The 12,078-nt window shown below is 39.4% G+C and overlaps 1 protein-coding gene across 1 annotated transcript in view; it reads left to right on the top strand.

Annotated features, from left to right (window-relative positions):
• The first annotated feature begins 67 nt into the window (after positions 1–67).
• The window catches only part of FAM83B (family with sequence similarity 83 member B), a 55,252-nt gene continuing 43,241 nt past the window's right edge, over positions 68–12,078 (top strand). Inside the window, exons 1-2 of the mRNA XM_015623454.3 lie at positions 68–340; positions 4,914–5,417. Coding sequence (XP_015478940.1) covers positions 4,974–5,417 — 444 coding nt within the window. The 5' untranslated portion in view covers positions 68–340; positions 4,914–4,973. The remainder of the gene's footprint in view (positions 341–4,913; positions 5,418–12,078) is intronic.

The raw sequence follows: 12,078 nt of genomic DNA, 5'->3' as shown, positions 1-12,078 counted from the left end.
GGGCAGGGCAGGGCAGGGCAGCGCAGGATGGGCCGGGCCGGGCCGGGCTGGGGCGGGGGGGCCGGCGCGGCCCGGAGAAGACGCTGCCCTTCGCTCCGCGGGAGAGGGCCGGGCTTCCCCAGTTCAGACAAGTCCTCGCCCCGTTCCCAAGGCGGCGGGTTTGGTGCGACACCGTCCTGACATGTTGTAACTGGTTTCCACACCCACCGCGCCTGAGAGCGACGGGAAGTACCTGCGATGAGCGCTGCGCCGCCGTGACTCGCCGCCGCCGCGCTCGCAGCAGCCGGGTCGAGCCGCCCCGCCGCTCCGGAGGCGAGACCCCACGCGGGGCACCGGCGCAGTAAGTGGGTCTCCCTTCGGTCTCCCCCGGGACGGGACGGGCAGGGGCAGGACAGGGCAGGACAGAGCAGCCCCCCGTCCCTCCACAGCATGCCGCTCGGCGCCGCGGGGCGCTCGGGCCGGGGTCGCGGGGCGCAGGCGGGGGCCGGGCGCGGGGGGCGGCCCCGCGGCTCCGCCGCTCCCCGCCGCGCTCGGTCCCGCCCGGGCCGCCCTGCGCAAGCGGCCCCCGCCGCCGTGCCGGGGGCAACACACGTGCGGTGTCGCCCGGAGGAGCGGCCGCTGCCCTTGCTTTGCCTGGAAAGTTAACTTTCTGGTCGGACAGACAGAGCCATCCCCCCCGCCCCCCCGGATCCCCGCCGCAAAACAAGCAGACAAACAAAAACAGAAAAAGAAAAGAAGGAAAGAAGCAGGAGCGCTTGCGGTGTTGTTTTTCACTTGGATTTGATGGCCTTTGTATTCACAGAAAATGTAATTTCGTCAATAATTAAATAATTGCCTGTCACTGCTTAATGTAAGGTAATTATTATTTATTCTTGATACAATTCTTTAATAGAAAGGTTGGTGGAAGGCAGGTGTCATAAAACGCCTGTTTGTTCTGTTAAGGCTTGGTCATGCCAGGCCCTTAAGCCGTGGGGAGGCTCCTTGGCCAAGCCATGGGCCAGAGGTACTCAGGTGGATGCCCCAAAAGCCATACCCGAGAGTATGCAACAACTTGCAACAAGCTGTTCCCGATGTTTAAATTTCCTGGCAAGGTTGAAACTTTATGCAGACCCTGTCAAAGTAGTCACATTTCCATTGGAAAAGAGATAAGGAATCCTGAGGAGGAGAACACCATGGCCAGGCCTTTGCCAAGGACTGGCTGTACGAGCCTAAAGTTAGAGCTGCTCCCTAAAGTTGCTGAATAGGAAATTTTTCAAATCCTGTGAATATTAGTATGGGAGGGAGGTTCCTTGTCTCTAGTACTAGCCTGAAATTCCTATAGAATATTGCATAGTTTTCTTTAGTGGCCATTTGTCATCTGCTGCATTTGTGAAATCTGGGATACTCTCCAAATCTTTCTAAATAAAGGCAGAGTTACTTCTTTCTCAGAGAAAAGTCTGGTCTTGCTGGGTTTCTGATAATGGCATTAGAAAGGTCTGAGCACCTTGTTAATAGAAGGACAAAACGATCACATCAATGTGGGATTCAGAATTTGTGTTCTTCAGCAGAAGATCCAGTTTGAGCAGCTCTATTGGAGTTTAAATTCAGTTTAGGCCATTAATGGTACTTACTAAAGAAGTTTTAAGTGACTGATCCCCGTGTTCAAGCAGAGAAAGTGTTTGATATGCTGGGCTGGGATTGATACACAAGGTTGTTTCTCAGAGGATGAACGACAGCATTCCTGGTGCTGGTAAAATTTGTGATCATGTACATAAAGTGTGATAAAGATCTGTAAGCCTCCAGAGATGGGCCTCATTCTGCACATCCTTGCTAATGTAATTGTTGACCTGAGGAGGACCTTTGAAGAATCAAGTTTATTATGCAGAAGTCACAATACATGGTTGAAGAAGACACCAAAACGTTTATTAAGAATTTTGTCTAAACCTCTATGTCTTTATCCAGAATTATATGGTTTCATAGGTTCAGTTTCTCCACAGTAGCTCTTACCTTCTAAGGAGAAAAATACCTGCGTCAAGACATCTAGAGCTTTTGTCAAGTATACCTGAAGCCATTGTTTTAATTTGGAAATTCTCTTTTGTTTCATATGAATGTGTCTCATGCTGATGTCCTTAATTTCAAAAACCAGGATTAAAATTTTTTTATTTGTCTCAAGTGTTCTGTGATTTATTTCCATGCTGGCAAATTTTACATTTACTTTCTTAAATTAATGTGCACTGCTTTAAGCTTCTTTTATAAACAGCACTTGTAAATCAAACATCAACTTCAAAGATCACAGCTCACTGTAAAATGACTGTTCTTGTTCAGAAGATGCTGCACCAGAAGTAGTTTCCACAGTTACTTATATGTATACTCCACTTTCAGCCAAAGTCTGAACATAAGTTGCTGTATTTGACCTTTGCCACAATTAAATAATTCATTCTGTTTAATGAAAAGTCAAGCTATATACTATACTATTGTGAAAAACAAATGAAAGAACCAAACCATATAAAAGAAATGCATGTGAGGCAGAATATACATGTAATATTTTTTTTCTTTTTATTTGTTTTTTATTTGTTATAACATTCAATATTTGATATTGCACAATGTTGCACATTAAATATAGTCCTATTCCCTTAAGTTATTTTCAGAGGTCAGAATGAGAAGAAAAAATAGTTTCAGACAGGCCTTTGAATTAAACACATCGTTCTTAATTGTATGTATTCAGTCAGTGGAAAAATTTCTATTTTAGAAGTATATCCACTCCAAAGTAGTAAAAAGTTTAGAAATATCTTTCACTTGCCTTTGTAAAATCGTTTTAATTCTTACATGTCATAATAAGACTGACTGTGTTACTGACAATGACTGTAGAATGACTTGTCCTGGAGGGCCCTAAAAGAGGGGTGTGCTGGAATCTCAATGAAGTCACCTGTGTGACTGTTCAGAGTTTAGAGAACAACTCAGCTAAGTATCTGTATTTTGTAGTCTTGGTTGTTCTTCATTGTGTATCTAAAATGTCTTGAAAACCTGGTCCAGACAATTGGGCCGGGCCTGTTGTGACTGTTTTAATTTTACAGTATGTTAAGAGTTTAATCTTTGAATCTGTCTGTCTTGCCTGTACTGTGTGCTTAGTTCTCCGTCACCTTCCGCCACAGGCTGTATCTGCATCTGTGAGAAGGGAAATGGTATCGCTTCTGTTTAATAACATTTCATTTCTTCTTGTGAGAACAGTGTAGAATGAAGCCCTGAGTAGCTGTCAGAGGAATACATGTAGTTTTTAGTTGGGGGGAGAGCAGTCAGATCCCTTTCGTGTTCTGCTTTCCAGTTCACCACAAAGAGCTACTCTTGAAGCAGCCAGAACACTCCTTTCCCCCAGGCTCGAAAGCAATCCTATCTGGGAAGATCTGCCCTGCTACTTGGCTGAGAGACAGGATTCAAATGGAATTATTCCATATGACATGCTGATGCCAGCTTCTGATCGGGATTTTTATTTCTTGGTCTTTTTTTAACCTCAGACTTCCCAAGTTCCTTATAAATCTTGGTTTAACTGAACATTTAATTGGTTTTTGAAGTATCAGTAGTTATGGAGATTTTTATTTTCATTCCTTTAGGTTAATATAGCTAATTTACATTTCCTTTCGGGAAGATTTAAACTGTTCCCAACAGACAGTGGAAAGCAATTGCACTGTTTGCAAAAATACCTGGAAGGTCTTGATGGGAAGAGGGAATTAAGTTACATTTATATGCCAGAAATTAAATCAGAACTCCATATGACTATTTGCTATTATACTGCTATACTATTAATAAGGCTTGTAGGGAAGCCCAATATTAACTTTCAGGCTATCAAGCTTTTTCTAACTATTCTTCCTTTGTTGGGTGTTCTTCCTGCTTCTACAGTCATTCTCTTAAGCTTCATGCCCTAGTCCTGAAGATGTGCTACCATCTTTGTATTTTACGTGTCTGTGCTGATGCTGCTGTCATGAAAACACCTCCCCCACCTTTTTTTGGTGAGTTACTGAGGGCTGCAGAAATGTGAAGGAAGAAAGATTGGGTATTTATTCTCCCTCTTTCTTAAATCTCCAATGCACAGCACAAAGCAGCCCTCTCCGACCTTGTTAAAAGAAATAAAGTACAAGAATGAATTTATAAAACATCAGCAGTAAACAACTGTTATTAATGTTAAAAAAGAAAAAAAAAAAAAGAAAAGAAAAAGATTAAAGCAGCCGCTCCTTTTGGCAGAAGGAATGAACAGGGTGGAAACTAGACATCAAATTGCTGATTCAGAGTTTGATCCCAGATGTGGGAGGATAAATCCTTCTGGAGTTCCTCATAACTCACTGAAATGAGGTAGGCTAGTCCTGCTTGGGAGCAACAAATGGATTAGATCAGCATGGGAGAACAGATAGATAAGGAGAAGTACCTGGATGACTGTGGTTTCAAAGAAGCCAAAGGAAAGAGATGCATTGCAGAGGCAGTAATGCATCACAAAGTAGGAAGTTTTATTGGTTTCTGAAGTGTTTCTTTGGACAGTACTCAGTCAGTTGTTGCAAAGGGGGTTTTGAAAAACAACCTGTGAACATGCATTGGGTATGTATTGGTGTTACTGCTATGGATGTTTGGTGTACCATGAGCTATGACATAGCTTGTAATATCAGAACTTCCTAAAATCACTGAAATATGTGTTTAGTTTACTTTATGTAAAAGCTCTTTATCTATTCTCTTTAATATAATATTATCTATTTAATATTTATCTCTTTAATATTTAATTTTTGGCAATAGTAGTCTCTGAGCCTTTTCAAAATATTTTTAAATGCCTGGAAAATGCTAGAAAAACTTAGAGCAACTTTACCAGAAAAGTATTGTAGTTAATAACTGTGTGCATATCGTAGATATCTAGAAATATTCTTATTGTTTTCTTACTTATTTTCTCTTTGCAGATACATTTCATCAGCTCATGAATGGACACTTAAAAGACTTTATACAAAATACATGTGAAAATGGAAACTTCATCTTTGCTGTCCTCCTTACATGATGAATGCAGATCAGAAAACTATATTGAACCTCATTACAAGGAATGGTACCGAATAGCTATTGATGCTCTGATTGAAGGAGGTTTAGAAGCCTACAAAGAATTTCTTTCCAAAGAGAGATGTTCGGAGTTCCTAGCAGATGAGGAAATTGATTATATTTTGAACAATGTTCACAAACTTCCCCAAAACACAATTTATTCCTCTAACCATGCCATTGATGACACCTCTTCCTCAGGGACGTACTGGCCCATTGAATCAGATGTGGAGGCTCCAAATCTTGACTTAGGTTGGCCCTATCTGATGCCTGGAATTTCTGGTGGCACAAATATTGATCTGCTTTTTCATCCACCACGAGCACAGCCTTACACCATAAAGGAAACTGTTCGGAAGATGATACGAGATGCAAGAAAGGTAAACATGAAAAATAATATTGGAAAAAAAGTGGCAATAGTAATGACCTAGTTGGTATTTTATTACAAGGCTTTTTTTTTTTTTTTTATTTTTACTTTTGTCCTGGCAGGGAAAAAAATCATCTAGTTGTTCACAACTCAGTCGGAAAGGATTTCCCAGACTCACATCTGTCCTATGGTGTCACATGCACCAGTGTTATTAACCTTAATTCAGAGGGATCAAGGGTTAATTGGAGGGATTAATTAATACTACCATTATAATGAATAATTACTGTTTTACTCTAATGCTGACCAGTGCATGAGAAATTTGTAGATAATCAGCAGATCTTTTCTTTGACCTCAGTTGAATATACATTAAGTGGTACAATTCTGTGTAACTTTAGGATTTATGCTAGTATTTCTCTCTTGCATCAGTGGGAGCATGCATTGGTTTGGCATGACAGACAATTACAAGAAAACAGCACCTGAGTGTTCATCCGACTCATGTACCTTGAGAGTCAGGTTTTGTGATTTTGGCATGTCCTTGCAGAAATCAAACTCAGAATGAAAAAAACAAACTAGGCAACAAGGAAATAGATTTTACTTGTGTATCTTGCCTTCATTTCTGATTAATGACTAGAAAATGTGGAAATTTTTCCAAATGTACTTGGCTCCACTTAGGAGCACTTACATCTTGAGTTTTCTACAGCACACCTACCTTACACCTTAGTGACAGAATGTTGTACGTACAAACCACTCTTGCTCTGAGTGGGTCAGTTTAAAACTTAGTAGGTTTTAAATTTTCAAAACAATGTCAGTTAAAAAAAAAATCAAAAGCGTTAGCATGCAGATCTGTTTGACATGGGGTCATAATACCTCTTTAAAAGGTACGACAGTTTCAGAAGTATTTTTGGCAAGTATGTTTACACTCAAATTTTCCCCATGGAATACAATTGTGTTTTGCATGACTCTATGAGCTTTAAATTGGTAGAATGGGCTATATCTCACATACATCTGTAAACACTACAGGGGCTGAAATACTCTTGTAGATGTGCATAATAGAAATGGACTGAACAGGGCAGGGCAGGGAAGGACTGCGTCTTTTTATAATGTCTCTGCTATATTTAGATAAAGCATATAATTTGTTGCCATAATAGAGTTATCACTAGGCCTTTTATCCTATGGTTTATAATTTAGAATGACTGTGTGCTCAAGGAAGAGTTAATTAATTCTCTTCCTCTTTGTCCCTTTCTGAGTGAGATTTGATGTTTTCTGTTTTGGTATTGAGTGTGACTTGCCCAAAATACTCTGTGAACTGCAGCTCCTGACCTACCAATGTATCCACCATAAGGGAAATAACTAAAATACTGCCCACTCTGTTGAGAAGACCAGTTCTGCTTCAAGGTCTTGAAATGCCATGAAGTTAGGCCATTCCCCCTTAGTTGCTCCTTGAATGCAGTTGTAGAAAAAAAATTAGGTGTGATTCTTGCTTTGCTTTGGAAGAAGCTTGAATGCATAGTATCTTGGCTCCCTGATGTGCTTGTGTTGCTTCCACTTTATAAAGAGGGTGTTTTATATGTGTCACTGTCAAATCTGACAGCTGAAAGGTTTGTTTAGTTGATCAGCGCAACCTCAACATAACAACCGTAACACTTTTGATACAGTGAGATAAATTGGTTGCTTCAGGGACCGGCAATTAAATCTCAGAGACATAGTGTTGTTCAGCCTCTTTCGTCTGCAGATGCATAGAAAAGTTTAAAGTATTCCTAAGTAAGGTAAAATAAAGTATTTAAATCATGATTACAGTAGGCAAGCCCTTTATAAACAGCCCAGCACACTTCTCCTAAGCCACTTAAAAAAATGTAGTTATATTAAGCAGGGTTCTTTGTTGTGTAGAAGTGGAGATGTGTAGTCTTGAGAATATTCAAAGGCAATGGGATAATGTTACACATGAAAAACAGAAACCTGTAAAGAATAAAACAGCAAGTCATGTTCAGCCAACACAACTCTAAGCAAAATCTATGGGAATTTCAGCAATCTTCTATGTGAAAATAAGCAGGCTGTTGGGGGTGGGATATTCAGGCCACTTGTATTAAAGCACCAAGCCTGAGTTGAGTCTGAGTTCAGGCATTGATTTCCCTGGGCTACCTAAGAACTTGGTGAAGTAGGAAACCAGCTCCTAGGAGGTCAAGGCAGAGAATGTTTCTGCACTGATTCACTCCATGAGGGAATCCATTTGATGTGTATTTATATGTATAAACTATCCCAAAAATTCATGAAGGGGACTGAGCCACTTGAAACCTAGATGCTTTTGAATATTGGGATATATATATATATATATATAAGGATAAGATGACATTGTTAGTGGACTTATTCTTGACCTCTTTCATGCTTGATGCATCACAGTGTCACTCCTTAAAATGATTATTATGTATGTTAATTTTGACCTTAAGAAGATGTTGTAAACAACATTAAGCAACTTGCTTGCTGACTGATTTTTTCCTGACTAAAGAGGGAAATCATTTGTAAGGCCATGCTGCACTAGACTAAAACTAGTGACTGTAGAAAAGTGTTGTAATAAAATCTTGTCACATATTTCTTGAATACACAAGCAGCATAAAAATGATACACATCACCTTCATTGAATGTACAGGCAATATAATGATGGAATTCTTACAGAAAAGGATCAATACTTTTAAATCCTAGAAAAATGAGCTAACCATTTTAAAGAGATGAATCTGTGCTTGTGATACATGTTTCTGAAGTTTTGTTAGAGCAGGGAAACTGTATTGTACACAGTATGGCATTACATTTTCACCTTTATACTGCAGCGCTTCTGTGGGATAGATGTGATGTTAGCAGAGTGCCTTAGGTCAAACCAAGATGTCAACAAGATGGGCTTACAGTTGGTGTAACTAGACCTCATCTCTAAATGACACAGCTTGCCAACCACCCTCCTCTGTCAACATAACCTGTGTTCACACAAGGAGGCTGTTTGGCGTGACTGTGTCAACCGGGGAGACACGAGTCTTTTTCACATGTTGATATAACCATGTGAGGAAAAAGCACTGCAAGGTCTGTCTGACCTTAATGATGGAGACTTTTGTAAACAAGCTGGTAGCCTTATTTCTCTTATGTTTTGGAGGCCTCTACCTTTAATCATTGGCAGGTTTCCGGCTTCTCTGGGGCTTGAGGTGCTTCTATAGCCTGACTCATCACGGCTGGGCTGTCTGAACAGCAACTGATAATGTTTAGCAGTTTTTACTGAGAAGATTATTCATCTGGGAAATGATATCAAGATTATTACTCATCTATGTCAGGTTGTAGTGGGTTGATGCTGGTTAGCATGAAATTTCCTTCTTTTAGTACACTGTAACACAGAGACTTTGTTCTCTCCCTTTGTGACTTTTCATAAGAGTTGCCTCAAAACCATCAGTTACGAGGCTTGTGCAGGTGTGCAATGACCCTCTTGTTCTGTTTTCTCAGGTGTGATTGACAGGGTGAGGCAAAGAGGAAGGGACAGGACAGATCACCAAAGGGACCTTCTGGCAGTGTGTTTTTCTCTTTTACAGTAACTAGATTCCTCTGTCAACCATGGAGATGTTCCTACACAGTTTTAGAGAGAAGGTACAGTTCAGACTAGTATCCAAATAAGGATCTGCTCCTCTTGGAGAGAATTAAAATCTGTTTTTTAAAGAACCATGTTGTTCAGACAACCCAAGGGTTGCTGGTTTGTAGCACATGCCAGAAAAGACTTGAAGACTTTCCTGACATACTTTTGGGATTTATGATGGAATGTATGAGGTAGCACATTAATCAAAAAATATGCAATACTTTTCACTGATTTTATATTATTCAAATATACTAGTAGTCGTAAGCCTGGGTTCATGAAGTCAGTGATATTTATAATTATTTTTTTTTAAAACATAATTGCTTAGAAACTTAAATAAAAATTTGAATGGTTAGTGCATTATAATTTTGGAAAATAAAGGCAGTTGTTTTTGCTGAAATACTCATGATTAGGGTTTTTAATGAGAAAAGTTGCAAAACTTGGACCCTTGGGAAAGAATTACGTTATACACTGTGAATCAGTGTAACTTACTACAAGTTATTAATCTTGCTGGACACACTGTAGGTAAGCACTTAGTCAAAAAGATTTTCCTTTGAATTCTTATGAGAGAGAGTTCTGTGCAAAATGTAATGCCTGTGTTGTTTTCTAAAGCAGTGGACCTTGTCAGATAAAACCAGTTGATTCATTTTAAAAATATATAAAAAGGAAAATATTTTCTTTTATGTTTGGGTTTTTTGTTGTATTTTGTTGTGTATTATTTCAGGCAAGAGTGAAAGTTTGTATTACAGAAAAAAATTATTCACTATTAATTCATTATTATTTGCTATTAATTATTATTCATTATTGTTCATTATTAATTCACTACTATTAGCTGTTAGTCTCGTTTGGTCATTAGTACTGGCTGCATTCTAGTATGAAAGAAAATCAAATTCTTACATGCTTATGTACAGAAAAAAACTTGTAGAATATGGATGTGTTGAGCAATCTTTTATTTCTCTTTCACCAATACTCTTTGCCAACTACTTTAAATATAATTTAAACACAGTCTGGAACAATGATAATGAATTGTGCTTGTGTCAGTGCTTGTCTTAGCTCACTAATTGCAGCAGTTGAAGCAGATGAGAGAGGGGCTACACCTTTATGTATGTAAAAACCAGAGCAATCTGCTGAATTCAGGGAGAAGGAATAGATAAATGCAGTAGTTGTCCTGCTCAGACATTTTCTCTACTATCTCTAAAGTGTGATAAAGTGATAATCAGTGGATATAATTTTTTAAGATGAGAGTAACACATAGAAATACTTGGTTTCCGGCTGAAAACATATAGGCAGAATTTTCCCTGCCAAGATATTCTGCCCCACAAGGATTTCAGCAGGAGCCTTTTGGTTCAGCTGCTCTGCTGAAGGGTGAATTCATCATTAACTTCCTCTCAACTTCTGTTAAAAGACTTCCTGATGGCTGAAAACCAGCATGGCAGTCATGTGTATGGTTTCCAGGTGAAACACAGCTTGTAGTTTATGATAGATTTATTTCAGAATGTGAAAATGCGTGTCCCATTTTTTCTAATTGCATGGGGTACATACCATGTGTTGGAAGAGGACTCGTCTTGCTCTTGTTGCTACCCTGTGACCCAGTATTAATTTTTTGTCATCACAAAGTGGTGCTGCTCACAACAACTAATTGTTTCAGGCATCTTCTCTGCTTGGATTTGTCTTTGGAGTCTTCACACTATTTTACTTGCCTGTCCCCTCCTCTCCTTGCTGTCCTGCTCCCCCGATGTAGAGGAAGTCCCAGAGCAGTCACAGCAGTGCACTCACAGTGCAGGCACAGAGGACTGACATCAATGGGACACATCTGCAAGCAATTTCATGGTCTGGGAAACCTGGGACTTTTGTGAAATCCAATGCTTACGTGCTCTAAACATGAAACCCACAATTTTTCCTGGTAGCGCTCCTGTTATGTGGGAAGGATTCAAAACTGAAGAGCAAGCAGAATGCAAAGCCTGGGGAGTGGGAGTCTTTGAGAACGTAATTTTTAATTAGTTGTGGTAGTTTTTTATTCACTGATTTCTGTCATTGCAAGACTTTTGACATCTTCAATACTTAAAAGATGTAATTAAATAATTTATAGGTATTGCCACTTTTATGTCAGAACTGTGCTAATGTGTTATCAAAATACCACACCTCTGTGATGAATTAAAAAAACGGAATAGAGAAGATTAAAGGCCAGATATTGCAGGCACCTGTATATCTTTATTAATGTCTGTCTAACTCACATACATATGAGAAGTAAGCATACAGATATGCTTTGTAGCAATTCGTTTCATTAAAGCATTTTCTCTCATTGACATAAGTCTCTGTCAGTCAAAACAAAAGTGCCATTAAAAAGTCATTTATGCTTTTTGCACATTCAGTAGATTAAAGTGTTCTTTCTCATATTCAACAATAACATTGTACTACATTATGCTGAAGCAATTACAGATCCAAATATGCTATAAATACAAACCCGTTGATTTAAAATAATTTTGCCCAGTCAGAATGCTTCTTTCAGTACCCAGACTAGTGTATTTGGGTTTTATCCCTCTTCATTTCTTGCTTGTCCAAAAAATATTGATAATGTTGGAGTGCTGGTTTTGGTCATCTGAATTTCTCTCCTGCAGAGATCTCCATTTTTCTTCAGCCAGGAAGCAATCTTGCCTGAAGAACTATAGCCTTAATCACTTCACATTCAGGAATCCATAAGCCTTTGTTTATCTTTTGCAGTTTTAGCATAGCTTTTGAAGCCATGATAGCTTTCCAGCACAGCCAGTGATGCTCTGAGTGGGACATATTTAGGATAATTTTAAACTTTGAATTTGGTATATATCAGAATTTGGAAACTAAAACACTGTTATCTGTGGTAGAATTTTAAATGAGCATAGCTTGGTGTGCGGATACCCTCAGTACTGAAGCACTGTTTTTGTAACACACTGTGCTAGAATCTACATAGAAAGTGGAGAAGTGCTGACAAAGCAAAAAAAGTTCAAAATTTCCCATTCTTCTGTTTGGGAGGAGTGGGATTGCATGCCAGTGAGCTACATGTATTGAGTTTCATCATACATCAGATCTGAGTACA

Source organism: Parus major, chromosome 3 (genome assembly GCF_001522545.3).
Source record: "Parus major isolate Abel chromosome 3, Parus_major1.1, whole genome shotgun sequence".
Classification (NCBI taxonomy): Eukaryota; Metazoa; Chordata; class Aves; order Passeriformes; family Paridae; genus Parus; species Parus major.
The sequence above is the reverse complement of the archived record's forward strand: the minus strand, read 5'-3'. Positions and strand labels throughout refer to the sequence as shown.